Genomic DNA, 19,286 nt, shown 5'->3' with positions numbered 1-19,286 from the left:
TTTCAAGCTTAGTGTAAATCAACGTCTCGGGCGTCATTAACTCCGCTGACCTGTCTCGAGCCAGCCGGCCTCCGCTCGCACATCTGTTGCTGGTTTCGGAGCGTGGCGCTCTTTTTTTATTTTTTTTCTTTCTCCCGCATGCAATCGCACACATTTTGCGAAAGGATAAGTAGAAATTGATGAGACAACTGTAAAAGGCCGATCGGTTGCTGAGTGTTACAGAAGCGGCGTGACAGCATGATGGGGCGCGAGGGCCGTCCAGCCTGCAGTTGTTTGGATGAGTGACTGCCTGTGAGCTCGTGGAGCCTGGGTTTTCCCTCGGAGGGAGCAGCGGCTGACAGCTCGAGGGTGGGGAGGGTGGAGGGAGAACAGGAAAGGAGTGGAGCTTTTCATTACTTTGATTTGGGACACTACATCACTTATTATATAGTGATGCTTGCTGAATAAAAAAAGAGGAGAAATGGAGCAGGGGTCCAACAAACGAGGGGACCAGCAGAGGTGGTCCTGATGAGGCTCGGCTTGCGTGCGCTTCAGCTGCTCCTCCTGTGTAAACTCCACCTGGCTTTGATGTGCTGCTCATAGTTGTCCTGTTGTTCTGCTCTCTGCTTTGTTTGCGCTGTTCCTGGCTCTGAACATCGGACTATTCCCTTTGATTACACACCGCTGTGGATCCAGGCCCTTCAGTCAAAAGGGTTTGATCATTGCATTTTCTTTTTCATTTGCTGTATATTCATAGATAAGCGGCTTCATTGAACATGCAGACTGCATCGTGCCAACCCGCTCCCTGACTCCCGAGGTGATAATAACAGCTGGCTGTCATGTGGGGAGGCTACAGCTGGATGAGATCATTATTATGTAATTGGCTATGCTATTGCAGTCTCTCCCAATATGTGAGTACAGGCATCACCCACACTGGCATCTTGCAGATCAGCCAAAACCTCAGTGTCTGGAGAAAAGCCCTCAGATTCACTGAATCCAGACTGATCCTGTGATCTAAGGATCCCAGCCTCCAATGAAAGAGCTTCTTATTCGTTAATTATTGCAGTGTTCTTGTAGAAAAGAATATGTATTACTACTAATTCTTAGTATATCGTCCTCTTGCAAGTGTTTTTTTTTTTTTTTCAAAACAATACCTTTAGCGACATTATCAAAGCGTTCACTCCTGCTGATGGATTTGGACCGAGCCAATATCCAGTTACCTGTTAACATTCAATAAGCTATTTATGTTAAACCCCCGAGAGCTCAGAGGCGGCAGTAACCGGGTCTGTTTTCAAAAGTCATAAAACTCAGCTGGCACCTTCTGAGGAGGTGGATGTGTACGTCCCGTCACTGGCAAAGAGAGAGAGAGAGAGAGTGTGCAGCCATGCCTGAAAACAAGGGTTTCCACCGAAACTGCTCCCGACCTCGCCAGAAGTGCTTGAAGTGATCACGCTGCATAAAGTACGAGCGGATCAACATGTGGAAAACAGCTGGTCGCCTCCGAAAGTGCAACCCGTGCTCACAAACAGAAGTTTTAAATGGCCGCCGTTTAGACTGCGGTGTTTTTTGCCCGCGTGACGCAAGGAGCGCTGCTTTTCTAGCGCTTCAGGTTCGTTTTCCCGAGTTGTTGTTTTTCTGTACCATTAACCTACACCTCCGACTGTAAATTTTAGCCCCTCGCGGGACCGTGCGCGCCTTCGGTCGCGCCGCCTCGCTCCCCGGGGTTTGTGATCTTTAGGCTGGTGAGAAACACGCCAAGGTGTTTTCCTTCCTGTCCCGTGCACCACTGTACTGTAAGTGGTGGCCCAGGAGACTGGGATCGGGTTTGCCGACCGCCACACACACACACACACACACACACACACACACACACACACACACACACACACACACACACACACACACACACACACACACACACACACACCTTCCTGAGTCCCCATTGTGCTTCATCTGCTGCTTCTCGGGGGCCTGCTGCCATCTGCACGTCCTCCTGCAGAGACACCCATTATTAGGGAGTCAGGCCTCAGCGAGCACCTTCAACTACACTATACGGTGCGCTGAAGCAACAGTTTCAGGTCATAGGAGCGTGCTGGGTAACTCTAGAGTTTGAATTACAGAGTGCGCACGGTGCGATGAGAGGGTCACGGCTTCCTGATAACCTGTTTGGTGACTCAGAGCCTGTGTCGCCCAGACGGAGCGATTGTCTCTCCTACAGACGCCGCCGGTTTTCACCTCTGACAGATAAAACCGCCCGAGTCGTTCTTTGAATGGATCTGTGATGGGGTTTAAAGGTAGTGTGACTGTCAGCGATGCAGCGAGGTCGTCGTATTTAGGAGCAGTCAGACCTGAAGGCATCGCACTACGTGTGTTACTAGACTATTACAGAGAGGCTGTAACATAATCCAGGAAGTCCTGTTCAAGTGACACTAAAACACTGAACCACAGGTAATAATTCTAGTGCAACTATGCAGCAGGTACATCTTTACATGTCATGTCCCTGGATCAGTCTACTGCATGGAGACACTCTATCAGTTCCTCCATAACAGTTCTCTCCACTCCAGGAACTAGCGGAGGACAATTTCCTCCCATCGTAACACTAGAACGCACGGGCCCGGTTCCCGGGGGTTCGGGGCCGCCACCGCTGGGCCGCCGCAATTAGACGGAGCCTCCCCGCGGCGTCCGAGGCGGCGGGAGCGAGCCCCCGACAGGAGCAGCAGGAAGAAGTGGGGGAGCGGCTCGGAGCCCGGTGTTGTGCTTGGCACGCGCCGCGCTCTATGTCCTCACCGTCTCCGGTTCTGGGCCCGCGGTCGCGCTGCAACGCGGCGAAAAGGAAAACCTACGGAGGGGGAAATGCTGAGGTGGAAACATGGAGGAGTGGGGAGCACAAAGAGAAAGACGCTGTTTACTTCACTGGTATAGGATCTGATCGTGGGAAGTGGAAATAAATAGAGGTCGATGTGTTTTTCTGCAGAATATCCTGCTCCGGTTTCCTTATTTGCACTGGTCCTGGAGTCAGACGGGGACATTTTGATTCTGTAAATATGTGTGGGTGTAAGTTCATTGACCTTCTCCTTTTCCTTTGCCCTGAAGTGGGATTTATCAAGAATAAACTTGGCTGTCTGCATTGTAATCAGACACTGTTTTAAAGCCCTCAAAGTATGCCATTGTTCACCTCACCCCTGGCCTTTCAGAACGTATTAATCCCATTGCCGCGGTCCAATGTTGAAATCCCCAGTGAAAACACCTAAGAGGACCGGCTCTGCTTGACCACACAAGCTAGGCCTATTCCTCCAGCGATATCAAAGGCATCGGCATCGCTGGCGAACAGCTAGGAGGAAGTACATCTGTACGGACCCGTCCGTGAGCGCTGGGCTCCGGCACCGGGTCCGACGCAGGTGCTATCCCCTGGAAGGTGATTAGGTATCATCACTCTTTCATTAACTGAGCATTTCTGGTATTGCGGTGACTGTGTGGGAAGAATGGGCCTTTTCATGGGTCGTCCCAGTAAATGAGTCCCGCTGAAAAGGCCGGGACGAGGTGGGAGGATGATGGAACCAAAGGAAAGCGGGAGACGGATCTGGAGGGGGAAAACAGCACCGGCGCGTTCTGAAGCCGGCGTGTGAGAATCAGCGACGCGTGGAGACGCAAATAAAGACATAAACACGGCCAGTTGACGGAAACGAGAAGGGGAAGTGGGGGAAAACACGCTGGGGTCTATTTTTAGCTGCGAGCGCCCGCAGGCGACGGCGGTCTCGTTCTCACCTGAGCGCAGACACACGTAGAGGGTGGGAGGGGCCCAAAATTCCATTACGCGTGTGTGTGTGTGCGCGTGTGCACGTGCACTGACATCATCAAGGCCGGCCGATGGGACTTTTCAGCCGCGGCCGTGCCAGCAGGCTGAGTCAGCGCAGCGCCAGACACAAACACGCGAGGATCCTCGAAGGAAGCGAGTTCCGCAGCGAGCGCCACATACCTGCCCCAGAACCTGAGAAGTCGCAGCCGCGTGTGATGAGGGCGTTTGTCTGGAACAAAGGCGCCCAGTAATCAGGGCTGAGGTCTGAGGCGTCTCAGCCGGCGGATAAAGTCAGTTCGATTAAATGCGGTCTCATGTGATGTCATGGCGGTTCCTCTGCACTGCGACAATGAGCCATTGTCATTCAGACATAATTACAGGTCAACGGCCGTTAATGGAGGTGACCTGAAGAAGTCGCACTCTTCTGTTACAGCGTTTCATTGTCTGTTGAAGCGACTCCGAGGTCACGTCACCTGAAGGCATCCTCTCCCCGTGGTCACTCATCAGAGTTCAATATTGAATTCGCTTTTTCCAAAAGGTTGGAAGGTGAAAGTCCGGGTATCAGGTGGGCCGGATCTGGATTAGGAGCTATTGTTGTGAATATCCAACGTTGCTGTTCTTCATGATTAATACGACTCCTTGCGTATTCCTGATGAATAGGTTGTTTGCATGTGTCCACATGCTTTTCCCCTCCGTCCTGCTGCTGGAAACTGTTGTGGTTGCGTGTGGGATATCGGGGAGGTGTGAGGGAGTCAGAGCAGAGGCCAGAAGCCCGTCCTTCTGAGGGTGTCAGGCCCTTGATAAGTCCTGTTCAAACTTCACCCTTTGCAAAATGTCATGTGTCAACAGTTGCCCGTGGCCGGAGCGCTTTACGTTGGCTGCTCAAACACCCGGAGACGCTCATGCAGCCGCACGGAGGCCGATGGCACGGTCCCCGCAGCCCGCCGGGTCTGTGGATGCAGCGGACATTTTTAGGGATTAGCGAGTAAACGGAGGAGCCGGGAGTGGAAGCGGCTCAGATTGTTGGGATTTTCTCAGCACACACACACACACACACACACACACACACACACACACACACACACACACACACACACACACACACACACACACGGCGCAGATCTCCACCGTGTCCGGGGCCGCCGGCACTAGTTGTGGAAAGTCTCAAACGTGTGTTATGTCAGCCGTGAGTGGCCACATCTGCCTTTGCTGCCGGTGCCAAAGTATTTATCACATAGTAAAACAGAATTCTTTTCAGGTCTGACACCGGATCATTCGAGCAGTTCGCAAGAAATGGCAGCTCCTGAACGGCTTCCTGTGTGAGATCCCGAAATCCGACCCGAGCGTTTGGGTGAAATCCTGGACGCGCTTCATGCAAACGCGAGGACGTGGGGACTCGTGCTAATACAGGACCAAAAGGCTGGAAGAGCGGTTTGCTCAAAGGTCGGCGGTGGGATCTGGTGCAGCTGGGAGAGGTGGAGGACATGATCTGGCAGTTTACCCTCAGTGTTTGCCTCAAAATTCTGACGCCATCGCTCGAAGTCAAGCTGAGAAGTTTCCCAAGACCCGCTTGGCCTGCGGGGAGGTGTTGCTTGCAAACGGTGAGCGCGGCCTCCGAGGGTCTGCGCCCCCCCCCCCCACACACACACACACACACATCCGTTACCTCCTTCCAGTCGGTGCGCAGGGCACCACAAACCCTCCGGCCTCGCCTCCGATACCGCCGCGTCGGCCATCGATGGGGTTTCTCCGCCCGTTGAGGCCGGAGGCCTGACGGCACCTCCCACTACGTCCCCTCTATGAGCTGTAGGTTTGCTGTGATACATGTCGCGTTGAGACAATAAAGCGAGCGGAGTGCGAGGTTATCATTTGTCGGTGGGTAACGTGAGCTGCGGCGCCTCAGTCACTGCGCTTTATTGAGGAGAGCGGCTCAAGGCTTCGCGTCCAAGGCTGCAGAATCGAGTTACTTTGAACTGTTATTAAATCTGGAATAATTACAGGCTGCCGATCAAGTGGTGATGAAACCAAAATAACTGACCTCACCGGAGTTTTCCTAACCCTGCTGTTCGTCTCCGACGTGGGCTGCGTTTTCACGTTGTGTGTCGTCGGGTTGCAATGAGACGAGGAGCAGGAGCAGAACAGACATCAGAGTTTTAATAAAAATGTCAAACTCAAAGGCTTTAATGCATCTTTTAAACACAGAAATGTGATTTTAGAGGGGAATGTTGAGTCACATTGTTAAAAGGCCCTATTTAAGGTAAATATGTAACAAATATAGAGAATAATTTGAATTTGCTGTGGTCAGTCATTAAATGTATGTTGTGGTGAATTTAGATGAACTCAGTGAAGTGATGTTAGTCCACAGAAAACAAATGAGCAAATCCAGCGAGTCTTAGTGTTGCAGTGTGTTTTTCCATTTTTCTTTTGACTTGGAAAAACGTTCATATGGTTCATATGAATAATTATAATAACATTGTCAACTTCACCTCTGCTCATATTATTCTCATCATCCTTTGTATTAATATTTTACTTATTCAAACTAAACTTATTTGTGGTTTAAAAACTATGTTGAGCGACAAACTTTCTTCTTTTTGTTTTCGTTTTGCTGTTTATCCGAAGCTTTCACGGATGACGACCTGGAATATAAAACGTGGAGCCGCAGCTCAGATGGTTCCACTGTTTTGTGGCCGCATCTTCACACAGTCTGAGTCATTGGAGCCAAGGGCGATATGCTGCGCGGCTTCGTCTCAAGTTTCTGGACGGTTGTCTCCCTCTATTGGCCGATGTTCGGACCTGAGGTCTACACACACACACACACACACACACACACACACACACACATACAGACACACACACACACACACACACACGGACGGATCTGTCTTTTCGCAGCAGACATCATAACCAGCCTTTCTTTATTTACCCACATATAAGCGCTCGTGTGTCGTTAACGTAGATAAATGTGAGTTTTTAAATTATCTGGTATGAACATAAACAGTATAAACAGTAGACATTTTGGATAATACACAGTAATAAAGTTGCATGGCCTCATTCCAATAAGCCGGGGTGAGAATTCAACTTATTGATGGTTATTGAAAAAAATAAGAAGGTTTTACATTTTTATTTTAATATTATAGCCTATTTATGTTCAAATAACTCATAAATGCGAACAGACTGACTTTTATTCTCGTTTTTTTATTAGCCTGACTTTAAGTAAACTTTACATTTGAATTTAAACCAAAGCTTATATGAGCAAAAAACACTTTACGTAAACGGGCCTGGCTCTCGCTGCTGTTAACTCTAACGTGACTTCTCCGGAGCAGAGTCACGTTACGTCTCCTCCCACAGAGAGTTTGCGCCAATCAGCGCCTCGCCGTCAAACATAAATCCAGGCATCGCCTCCTCAGCTTCTAGACCCTTTAGACATCCACCAAGAGAGCACTTCTCAGTCTCATTTCTCTGTAAAGTCACTCTCTCAGATTGACGCAATAGAAAGTGATTATTTGCAAGTTGCGTTTTTTGTCTGCGGCATTTTAAAAACTCCAGGGAGCGTCAAAACTTGTGATTTTTGCGCCTTTCCCCACCTTTCAAGGATTCAACTGCGCCATTCAAGCTGTGCGCCCTCTTAGGCTGTCGCTGCAGTCTTTGGGCACAGCGCTTGGATCTAGAAAGAAGGATTTCCTCCTTTTCTTTCCTGCGAGACGCCGATCTTTAATTTTCTCGCATGAATCTCCTCGACCCCTACCTGAAGATGACAGAAGAACAGGAGAAGTGTCACTCCGACGCTCCCAGCCCCAGCATGTCTGAGGACTCCGCGGGCTCGCCGTGCCCGTCCGGCTCCGGTTCGGACACCGAGAACACCCGGCCGTCCGACAACCACCTCCTCGGGGGACCGGACTACAAGAAAGAGGGCGAAGAAGAGAAGTTCCCCGTGTGCATTCGCGACGCCGTGTCCCAGGTGTTGAAGGGCTACGACTGGACGCTGGTGCCGATGCCGGTGCGCGTCAACGGCTCGAGCAAAAGCAAGCCGCACGTCAAGCGACCCATGAACGCGTTCATGGTGTGGGCGCAGGCGGCGCGCAGGAAGCTGGCGGATCAGTACCCGCACCTGCACAACGCGGAGCTGAGCAAGACGCTGGGGAAACTCTGGCGGTAGGTCTCGGCCGCTTTTGCGCCTTTACGCGCCGCCGTGCGCACGTTTTTCCCGCAGCGCGCGTGGAAAAGTTCGCGAGCGTGCGCGTTTGAATTCAAATCGCGTTTTTAGGCCGTGTGTTTGTTTTTTGCGATTTTGTTTTTTTTTTTTTTTAATTTCCTCTAATAACGAGTGAATAACCCTGCGCTTTGAAGTGCGATGTCTTTAATCCTCATTCAATCACGTTACCTGCAGATTGCTCAACGAAGTAGAGAAGCGCCCGTTCGTGGAAGAAGCGGAGCGTTTGAGGGTGCAGCATAAGAAGGATCACCCCGACTACAAGTATCAGCCGAGGCGGAGGAAGTCGGTGAAGAACGGACAGAACGAGCCGGAGGACGGCGAGCAAACCCACATCTCCCCCAACGCGATCTTCAAGGCGCTGCAGCAGGCCGACTCCCCGGCGTCCAGCATGGGCGAGGTGCACTCCCCCGGAGAGCATTCAGGTACGACTCCTATAAAAGGAGAGACAGCAGAGAAAAACAGCTTTTTAACGCTGGGCCCTGAACAGACACCTGTTAATGATTCATCTGTAATGAATGCAAATACACCTGTCATTTACGGCACCAATAAACTCGTCCGGAAAGCGTGTTTACTGGTATTTTAGTGGATGTATCTAACTATAGCTCTCCTCTATGCAGGTCAGTCCCAGGGCCCACCGACTCCCCCCACCACCCCCAAGACAGACCTGCCCGCCAGCAAGGCCGACATGAAGCGCGAGGGGCGCCCCATGCAGGAGGGCACCAGCCGTCAGCTCAACATCGACTTCGGAGCCGTGGACATCGGCGAGCTGAGCAGCGAGGTCATCTCCAACATGGGCAGCTTCGACGTCGACGAGTTCGACCAGTACCTGCCGCCCCACAGCCACGCCGGGCTCACCGGCGCGGCCCAGGCAGCCTACGCCGGCGGCTACGGCCTCAGCGGCTCCTCGGCCGCCCAGGCGCCCAGCGTGGGCGCCCACGCCTGGATGTCCAAGCAGCAGCAGCAGCAGCACTCTCTCACCACCCTGGGTGGAGCGGCAGAGCAAGGCCAGCAGGCTCAACAGAGAACCACCCAGATCAAGACGGAGCAGCTGAGCCCCAGCCACTACAGCGAGCAGCAGGGCTCCCCCCAGCACGTCACCTACGGCTCCTTCAACCTGCAGCACTACAGCGCCTCCTCCTACCCCTCCATCACCCGAGCCCAGTATGACTATTCAGACCACCAAGGCGGTGCCAACTCCTACTACAGCCACGCCACGGGCCAGGGCTCCGGCCTCTACTCCACCTTCAGCTACATGAGCCCCAGCCAGAGGCCCATGTACACGCCCATCGCCGACACCGCCGGGGTGCCGTCTGTGCCGCAGACCCACAGTCCACAGCACTGGGACCAGCAGCCCATTTACACGCAGCTGTCCCGGCCCTGAGCGGGCGGCCTCGGCTCTGACTGTACAACACCCACGGCGTCCATAGACCTCTGTCCTCCCGGTGGCCTTGGTGCCACCGTGTCACACACTTCTCACTGCCAACAGAAAAACACCATAAAGGACTTTTTTTTTATAGTACTGAAAATATATCCTCGGATTGGCTCACGACAGTGCCTTTTGTATTGGTTGGAATTGTGATTATATTTTTTTAGATATGTTTAAAAAAATCCTCTGTGAGGACATACTGGGTATAAATATTTTAGTATGTACTGTGTATGTGTTCTGCTCTTGTCGCCACCATTATATTCAGTGTCATCACCATCGTCGTTCATTCGTCATGATTTGAAGGTTCAGCGCGTTCTACGGAGCAGGAAAGCCGGGTACAAACACCCTCAGTGGCCTTACTTCAACTAATGTATTTTTGTACAGGAAGTAAGAAACATGAGTTTACTGACACTGCCGTCTTATAATAGCCTACCTTCTGCTTTGAATTTTTGTACTGTACATATTCTATTGTAAGTCCTTTTGAGATGAACAACGCAGGCTGGAGGTAGATTCGAATGTTTGGCCGTGATGGGAGTTCGTCAGACATCCTGCTACTTGCTCTCGGCTCGTGTTGGAAAACGCTACAGCAGGTGCCATGTAACTCTAGGGGCCTTAAGGCGTTGCTGGACGTAACTGAGCAACGCTTGCTTTCATCCGGGTACTGCCTTGATACCGTTTGTGCCTGTGGAGCCACGGCGGAGGCTCGGCCCGCTGGCGCCGTGGCTTCTCGCTCCAGGAGATCCAGGAAGTAACCTCTGACCCGGTTCTCCTCTCAGCGGCGGGCAGGTTTGCGTCTGGTGTGCTTCTATATTTCCTACAGCCTCATACTTTTCCTAACCTCCTTTTTTCTTAATTTATTCTTTAGCGTTAATTTTATTTGAAAATAACTATTTGCAATTATCTTTTTGAATTCAGCAGCAGCTATCTGAGATGAAAGGTTTTCAGTGCAATAGTTTGCTGCCATATGTGGTACAAAATTGTTTATTTATCATTTGTAAATGTTTCCATATAAAAGTTTTGTTTATTCGTGATCTAGTTATGTGCAGATTACTTATAATTACAGGATACGTCCTTTCTTTTCTCTCTCTAACAAATGAATTAATGGATATGGAAGCAGCGGCTGTTTTGTAAAGAATTTGCTGGAATCAACAGGACACTTTTTGTTTTGAAAAAGTTGTGTTGCTCATGTTATATTCTGTATCATTAGTTCTCATGTTGTCATCTCCTTAATGCAGTTTCCTTAGGTAAACACAGCATTGTCTTAAACGCTTTTTTTCTTTTGTATGATATTGTTTGCAATAAAAACAAAACACTGAGGAGCCGCGCCGTTATTCTGACCCTCTAAGAACCTGTTGCTCTGAAGCCACATGTGCAGCTCTGCAGTCGGACACTATTGGTGCAGAGGTCAGGCTGGAACCAGGGGTATTCATGCTCTGCTAATGCTTATTTACCACATCTGAGCATCTTATTTTTCTGCTCCAAAAGGCAACACGTTGGTTTAATGTGACACAGGTAGTTTGATTTCTGCATTAATCGCTGTCGGCCTCTTGGTTCCGGCTGCAGCAGTTGAGCAGAGCAAAGCTTTTGCTTCTGGCTTCTCAGACCATGAGGTCATAGGTCCATTTTTTACCATGCACTACTGAGAAGACGTATGTCCACACCCCTCCCCCCCGCCTGTATACACCACGGCTTAAAGAAACAAACTAGACATTGAATATTGTTTATTCATTACTGGCCAAGTACTATAGGAGTGGGGCGAACCTTAATAAATCAGTGACAGTGTAAACACAATCAGGTACTATAGCTTTCTGTTGAAATTCGAGGCGCATTCACAGATGACGTGTGTTTCCTCACATCCACAGGGCTGAAGTCTGCCACCCACTGCTCGGCAGCCGCCGCCATGACGGGGCGGTTTTGTTTGTTTGTGTGTTTGCTCGCCTCGTATTGGTATCGCTGTGCGTGGGTGCATAAAAACGGGGAAAGCAAAGCTTAAAAGTTGTGTAGAACTCAACTATTTGTCCGCTGGTGTTTGTTCTCATCTCGTTGGCAAACAAACGCCCCGTTTACGCTTCAATGATCTGTTTAGCATCAGGCGAGTTTAACGTTGGGATATTGTTTATGATATTAATGCAGTGATAGAACCTCAGCGCTGGCTCGCATGTTGTGGGATTTGTTGAAAGTGCAAATCAGTAACTGTAATAAGCAGCTGGAACGCCGGTGCCACTGAAAGGGAAATTACACCGTTTCAACACACAATAGCTCATGAAACCAGCAGTAATCACAGACTGCCGACACGCATCTGTAAAAGTATACAACAGTTAGAGCTATGGTTGAAAGTTGGCATCTGCAGCGCGACTTTGTTGTTGTAAATGTTGGCACTATCACTGATGTGGTGCAGTTAAAACAAACTACACAAGTAGTCGATTTAGTGTGGCGAGAAGTCCGACGCTGTTTATTGTGCGCGTGTGCTGCTTGTGATCTCAGCTCCAGCTTCTTTCTTCACTGACTCCGTGTCTCGTCTCCTCGCGCCCCTTTCAGCGTCGAGCTGCGGAAACGCGTCGAAACGCCGCCAGTCAACGAGACAGTGATGGTCCTGTAGGTTTGACTGGGCTGTCTCTGATTAAATGTGAAGCCTGACATCTTCCCCTCTGACTGTGAGGAGAAGCCGGAGTGTGTGAAGCCCCGGGCCGCCTCCCACCGAGCGCCCCCGAGGCACATCCATCACTGGATCTCCAATGGTCGGACCTGGAGCGCGAGGCAGCGGGGTAGCAGGGCCTCAGGGCCTAACGGGAGGCTGGTAAGTGATGGATTGGGGGGAGAACAGGAAAATGGATCAGGAGATCACAAGGAAAGGACAAAAGAGCTTCACTAAATCACTGTTTTGCCCACAAACAAGGCATTGTGTTCACCGCTGACTTGAAAGTAATATATTTTTTTTTTACAAGAGCAAAAAAAACCCGAGCCTCCAGAAAAACAAAGCGTTCGAGGGGAACGAAGGAACACAATTAACACAAACTTCAATATTGCAGTTGTTAAGAAAGACAAATCCTGGCTGAACGACTGCTGGCAAGCGGAGGAACCGAGTCATGATGCAGTTTGAGCAGGTCCAAACAGGCACGAAGTAACAGTACACAGAGCGTGATTGGCTCCTGATGGTGGATGTTGCCTGAAAGTGGAGCTGCAGCCAGTGTTTCTGTTCAGCAAACAAGTCAACTCCGGTAAACAAAGGTCCGTGTTCCTCTGGTTTGAGAGACAAAGCAGAACATTTTGCTGAATTGTGTTATTCTCAGGTTATTGGCAGCGTGGACGCGCATGGGAAAAGTTGATTGTTTACATTTGTGTCGCCAACTCCTTAAAAAACAATCATGACTTCAGATAAACTGAAATCAGGCAATCACATTATCACTTTTGGAAAATATTATTCATGTGTAATAAGAGAAGAGGAAGAGAATACACGTCAACGTCTCTAGACGCGACATTAGCGAAAGTAATTGACTTAACGTCCATTTAAAAACGAACAGGCCCAGCAGCCGGTTGGACCAAGCGCTCTGCGCCTAATCGAACGTAAAATCCAGTGAATCGGGGTCGTCGCTTGCAGTGCGTTGCATCAGAAGGCCGCGTCATGTGCTGTTGCCACAGAGCAGCACTGTCAGGAAATGACATCAGGACCGAGGCTTTCCCTGCGCGAAACCACCGTGACTCATTGGGCACCGGCGGCCTTGCCCAGTAGCGAACACTTGGAGCCTCATGATAAATGCAATAAGCTGATGCTGGGTGATAATGTCACACATCGAATCCCGCGCTCTCACTGTGGGTTTGGTTGAGTCAAAACCTCTAGTGCGTCACTTTTTTTTATACGTCTCCTTACTGCAAGTCTGAATAAGGAACGAACTGAGGGCGAAGCACATACAAGTCGCCTTCCTCAACCACGGTGACCTCAGAAAGTCTTGGCAGAAGAAGGGCGACCCAGCCAGCGAGAGCACTGGCTGCTCCGAACAGCAGGAGTGCCCTGATGAATGTATCCGAGAAGGATCGGAAACAACACCAACTTTTTCTTTCTCTCTCCTCCCTTTTTCTTTTTTTTTTTCTTAGACAGGCCTTTCCGTGGGCAACTTTCCCAGGACGACCCCATTATTATTCTAGAGAGACGTCTGGCCCCTCCGAACCCTTTTGGTGGTCTTTCTGAAGGCAAAAGGAAGAGGAAGAGAAAAGGACTCGGGGGGGAAAGAAGGAAAAAAATCTGGTGATACACCCCTGGAGACTGGACAACAATAAAATACAGCACAAAGAGTTAAACTGCTCGTCTAATCAGGGCAGATATAGTAAACACCGTTAGCTTCTTTGGGTTTTTTTTTTTTTGGGAGCATATGCTTCACAACGTGACGTCCTCTTATATTTGAGCCCCTTTAAATTGTGCAGTCCATAAAACGGCCACTCTCGAAGCAATAAGACGCATCCAGTGGAGGAAATCACATGAAAAGCTGAGAAGACCACAAGGCCGTTTCCATGGAAGCTGCACTGTCTGCCGAAGAACTAGCATGTGCCGATTCCAGTTGGGAGCGAAGGGAGGGCACATGTTCTATTACGTTAAAGAGTTACACAAACGGCGCAAATCAGTGCACTATAACAATGTTTGTCCGTGGTTCTGTCATTGTCGTGGCTTCTTGGGACGTAGCATTAGCGGCCGTGAAGCCCCGCGAAGACGTCGGCCGATCCGGGCCCGGCCGGGCCGGACCGGATCGCCGGAGCCCTCGGTGAGCTCCCTGCCTTTTGTCTGCGGATGTGGAAGAAACCTGGCACCGGCCCGAGGTCAGCGGCACAAAATTATATTACCATAATCCCATTAAGCGTGTCTGAGGCCTCATGATCTCCGGCTCAGCCTGGGAGGAACGCCGGCAGTGGGTGGGTTTTGCCCCGTCGCTGGATGAGCGCAGGGCTTTACCTGCACGTTTCAGCATTTGCGCCTTTTATCCCAGAGTGCCGTTCGAACCTATGTAACCTGAATTCTCTATCCTCTCCTGCTACACTACACTAACATTTATTTCAGATGGGAGGAACGACAGGAGGAACATTGTTTTTTTTTTTTCCCGAGTAGTTCATGCGGTGACTACAATGAGCCAGGTTTCTGAGTATTATCAGCAGCCATGTCTTTACTTAAAGGGCCCACTATCGCAAACATACCTCCCCTATGTTTGTCCATTCCATCTGCGGGGCAACCAGTAAGACTTAATCCTTTGTTCAAATAAGTTAATACCTCAACTAACATGTAAAAGTAAAGTTCAGGGACAAATGTGGATTCCCGAGAGACGGACAGTGGCGAACTTGGCAGTAAACCAATTAATTACACAGACGGTGACATAAAGTGACACACACACACAGCCCTGCAGACGCTGTCTCATGGACTCATGGAGTTTTTAAACAGTGTTTTGGTTCGGCATCAGATTGAAATGTCTTCTTTTTAAAGCTCTTCTCCGCTAACGTCTCTCTGCTCCTTCCTGCTTTACACCCTCCTCTCTTTGGCCCCGGCGCGTCTTCTGTCTCCGTGCCCCGTCTCCTCGGGGAGAGGAGCTTAGTGAAATATGGGCAGAATGCCTCACGGTCAATGGGGGTCTTCACCAGCCTCATTTCCTCCATGTGGAGCGCTGTCACACGGCGCTAAGCGGAGGCCCCAGGCCTGATGCTGACATCACAGGAGGAAGCAGACAGTATTGGGTTTCCCTGGAATCAAAGCAAACGTCAATCCACTGTAAAAAACAGAAGCAGTAACCGAGTTTGACCGAAGAAGCTAACAAGGCGCGAGTGATCTGACTGTGGGCCGACGCCGCTCCGCTCACAGCTGGGCGACGGTAAAGTGTGAAATGGCTGCAAATGTCTTGCAATAGAGCTGGAAAGGGCAACGCGAAACCCGAGCGTCCCCGATCCGCAGCCTCCAGAGTGCTGCGTGCAGCCTCTTTAGCGCATTAATTGGTAGGCGTTGGGAGAAGGGGCTCGGGTTTGTTCTGCTCTGTGCCCCTATTATTTTCTCCGCAGGCAGTTTAGTGCTTTCCAACGACCTCTGACGCATCAGCAGTTTCGGCTTCAGCCCGTGCAAAGAGCAGCGCTTTGAAACTGGGTTTCAGGGAGCGCTTCCGCCACGTACCTCTAACGTCAGGGAACACTCGCATGTCAGTGTGTCGTTCACAAGCCCGCCTCGCGACCGGGCTCCGTCCTAAACCAGCAGCTGCGTTTCCAACTAAAACCAAACCTCCGGAGATGTTTTTCCAGCGCCCTTTTTTCCACCAGGGGCTCAGAAAACACGGAATTAGCATAGTCTCCCAGAGTGCCTTGCAGCAGCAGCTGGGGGGAACAGGTGTGTGCGGTGAGCACATGGTGAGGGTGACGAGGTCGGCCACATGTTAAACACATAATACGCAACATTGCTGCTTAAGTAGTGCAGAGAAGCAGCGGAAGAGATGCTAATGTGGCCCGGACCCGTGTTTTTGTCTCGTTTTCAGACTCTGGGAGCGGAGCTGAGCCGCCGATGCATCTGGAGCAGGAGACAGTGGGAACAGAAGTGTCCTTTTGACGTGGGCTGCATGAAGGGGACGTCTGAGTGTGGTGCTTTGGAGCGTGGCCGCTTAGTGGGATTTCACTAAATGAGCGAGGACAGGGCCGAAGCTGCCAGACGCCGCATCTCGGCCTTTTTTTTCCTCAAGCTGCTTTCTGTAGCGTGCTGTGAAATTCCAGGGAGACATCAGGACGTGTAAAGTCAAGAGGCAGACACTTGGAAATGCAAAACAAGCTTGACGTTTTAATGGCGTTGCATTTGTTATTCTGGTGTTTGGGGTATTTTCCCGGTGAACCACCAGCACGTGGGCTCGTGGGCACGCGGGTGCCTGGACTCCAGCTCCGCGGCGGCCGTCGCCGCGCTCTATTACGGCACCGAAGCCGAGCCGGCGCTCGCGGGCCTCGGTCCAAAGCCAGCGGGACGGGTTTCCGAACCCTGGGAAAAATCGTGGCCCGGTCTGATTTATGAAGCTGTGAGGGCTTCAGAATTCTCTCCCAGACGTGTCAACAAACATCACAGGACGGGCTCAGCTATGCGCGCGCCGGTGCAGAGATCCGACGGGCCTGTTTGACACCTTGTTAAGGCTTCGCTCTCCTTCCTGCCGCCCTCTCCACCCATGCCCCCGGGGCCCTTTGGGCTTTGGGCATTGACCCCAAAGCCCTGAAGATTACTCAAAGGAGGCTCCAAAGCACCATGACAATCTGGGAACATTTGGCCCTCAGATCGATGCCCTCAGGTTTCCCCTTGAACCTCTATTTAAAGCTGCTCTTGTCAATTGTCCCAGCAAATGGACATGATGATGTTTCAGCTGTGCTCGGTTGTTGACCATAATATGGAACGATAGCAAACACATGCAACGGCCACAGAATCTAAACTCTTTCTCCGGTTACTTCATATTTACATGAACAAACCTTTGTGTTTATTCATGAAACTTTACATTCAGCCCAGCGTCTCACAATCAAATCAGCTTTTGTGTCCGACCTAGACTTCAAGGTGCTGTGACCCCGAGTCAAACCTGCCAAAGTGCTCAACGACAACCATGAGAACCGACTCTCCTGTAAAATCCGGGAATGCGCTGTTGCATATCAACGACCCGCATCCACCGAGAGAGAGAGAGAGAGAGAGAGACAACAAAAAGAGGATGAAAGGGCCCCTCACCCACACGGACGCGCACACAAACACGAGCACGTCCGTGAAATATGACAGTCCTACGGTGAAGAAGGTGGGGGTGAGCGAAGCCATATTGTAACAATCTTATTCTGTGGTCATTAATCGTATCCTGCTGCTACAGCCTCCCCGACCGCGTGCACCGAGCGTATGTCAAACACATTTCCCCTCTCTCGGTGGGCGCGCTCCCAGCCGGCCCCGGCGCTGCACAAAGACGCCGACCCCGAGAGCTCCCGAAGGCAGACAGGCTCCATAATCTCCCCCTCGGACTCCAGCGCCAAGTCCAAAGCCGGCCATAAAGACACAAAGGGACGCATGCCCGCGGGGAACGTCCTCTGGCCTCCGCCGCTGCCAAGCTGTGGTCCCAGCGAACGCCACCGCCCATCGTACAGGCACGAAAAGCACGGCTCAGCGTCATCCGCTCCGCTATTGGAGGGTGTGAGGTGCTACCGTTCATGTGTGTCACCGTGGCCTTTTGGCCACACGCTTTTCCACACGTGGAGTCCAAAGGAGGCTCCGCTCGCTGTCCTCAGCAGACCCACACCGTCACGAGTCCAACATGACACAGCGTTGGAAGCGAGAATTCGGGGAGAATGATTCGGGACACTTACGTTAAATAGAGGATTACAGTGGGCAGCCATGAAATCTCCTCATTGACGAACACAGACAATCTCTGGGCAACTCGAGCCCGGCCGTTTGGCACCGGCTCGTCCCGCTCCTCCTTTTCATCCATCTCTGTTCCATACGGCCTGTCCTGGTCCCTCCGTCCCCCTCCTGCTGTGAAGCTGCCTCATTAGGGAAGTGATGATGTAACCCCTCTGTTTCATCCTGCGCTGCCATTTGTCATTATGACTGACAAGCGCCGGTGCGCCAGCTGAGTGACGGGAGCGGGGGGACCTCTCTTTAGCCCCTGCAAGCAGCTCCGTTTGTTGTCTCGGCAGAAGCTACAGCGTCATTGTTGTTAAATGTAAATGTATTGTGGACATTCATATACATTTTTCCATATGTCTTAAAATCCGCATCCACAGGCCCATTGCCAGAAAGCCGAGAAGGCCGCTGACGCCGTGTCTCCTGAGCAAAGGAGGATCAGTCTGAAACCCCATCAATCATGACACAGGAGATTGGTTGAAAGACCTGCTTTTATCCGACCGTCTGCTCCAAGATGCTGACAAGATAATAGATTGTGACGCTGCCATAATGGCTTGATTGAGAAGATGTTCTAATCATCCGGCCTGCAGCTACTGGACAGTTAGTCATATATTCGTTTTTATGACTTTTGGAGACGGGGTTCATTTACCAAGTTAAAAAAGTTACCATGAATGATGCACAGAATGGGTTAAGTGGGAGACAAAGGAAGCAAAGGAAACAAGGACTCCACATTAAAATCAAGGTAAGGAGTGAAGGAGACAGCAGCAAGTGGGTGCACAATGCACACTCCTAGTATGAAAACACACTGGATAGAATGATCAAATTAGTTTTCCTGTGATCAAGGGACGGGTTTAAGGTGCCGCGATAGGACCCTTGACCTGGAGGTCTTGGCTGTGGTGGGCTCCCGTCACTGGGGAAAGGAGGGAGTGATTGATTGGGCCCGTGGCGGCCATCTCAGCTGGACATCCTACAGGGGTCTCCCCATCCATCAGATAGCCGGGCGGCATTGTTACCGGGGCCACCCTGGCAGATGTCAGGAGTACCCGGCGTAACCCCGGCAGCCAGCGCCCGCATCTGCGCCTGTCTGTCAGCACACTTCAGCCTAATCAATAACCCGCGCTAGCCGGGGCGGCCGGGAAACAATGCTTGTCATTGCAATCAGTGGCCGCCGCTCGCCGGCCACGGCAGCGCGGGGGCAAGACGTGGCAGCGGTGGGGCGCTGCCAGCCATTACTGTGTCTAGTGCCTAGTGGGGCGTGACATGGGGACTTAATTGTGGTGCAAAGCCTAATTGCGTGGTCAGGACTGGGTGTAATGAGTTAATCCCAAGCCAGTCATCCGTGAAGAGAAGAAGCAGGTCCTCAAAACAGTAATTACATGGCTACTCGTTAACCTCTCTCTCTCTCTCTCTCTCTATATATATATATATATATATATATATATGTGCATATTTTCTATTTTTTTTAATAATAAAGAGGCTTCAGTGCAAGTGCGTGCCGAGGGGCTGCTGC

The 19,286-nt window shown here is 51.0% G+C and overlaps 2 protein-coding genes across 2 annotated transcripts in view; one reads left to right on the top strand and one right to left on the bottom strand.

Annotated features, from left to right (window-relative positions):
- Positions 1–18,911, bottom strand: part of LOC114860517 (galectin-3-binding protein A-like) — a 206,947-nt gene extending 188,036 nt beyond the window's left edge. Inside the window, exon 1 of the mRNA XM_055510872.1 lies at positions 18,908–18,911. The gene's annotated coding sequence lies outside the window, so the exon portion shown is untranslated. The remainder of the gene's footprint in view (positions 1–18,907) is intronic.
- On the top strand, positions 6,893–10,730 carry LOC114860560 (transcription factor Sox-9-like). The gene is made up of 3 exons (XM_029159235.3): positions 6,893–7,927; positions 8,163–8,410; positions 8,606–10,730. Exons 1-3 carry the CDS (start codon positions 7,500–7,502, stop codon positions 9,367–9,369), a joined length of 1,440 nt encoding a protein of 479 aa, XP_029015068.1. The 5' UTR covers positions 6,893–7,499; the 3' UTR covers positions 9,370–10,730.
- Positions 18,912–19,286: the final 375 nt, after the last annotated feature.

This window comes from Betta splendens, chromosome 8 (genome assembly GCF_900634795.4).
Source record: "Betta splendens chromosome 8, fBetSpl5.4, whole genome shotgun sequence".
Taxonomy (NCBI): Eukaryota; Metazoa; Chordata; class Actinopteri; order Anabantiformes; family Osphronemidae; genus Betta; species Betta splendens.
This window is presented reverse-complemented; position numbering and strand designations above follow the sequence as displayed.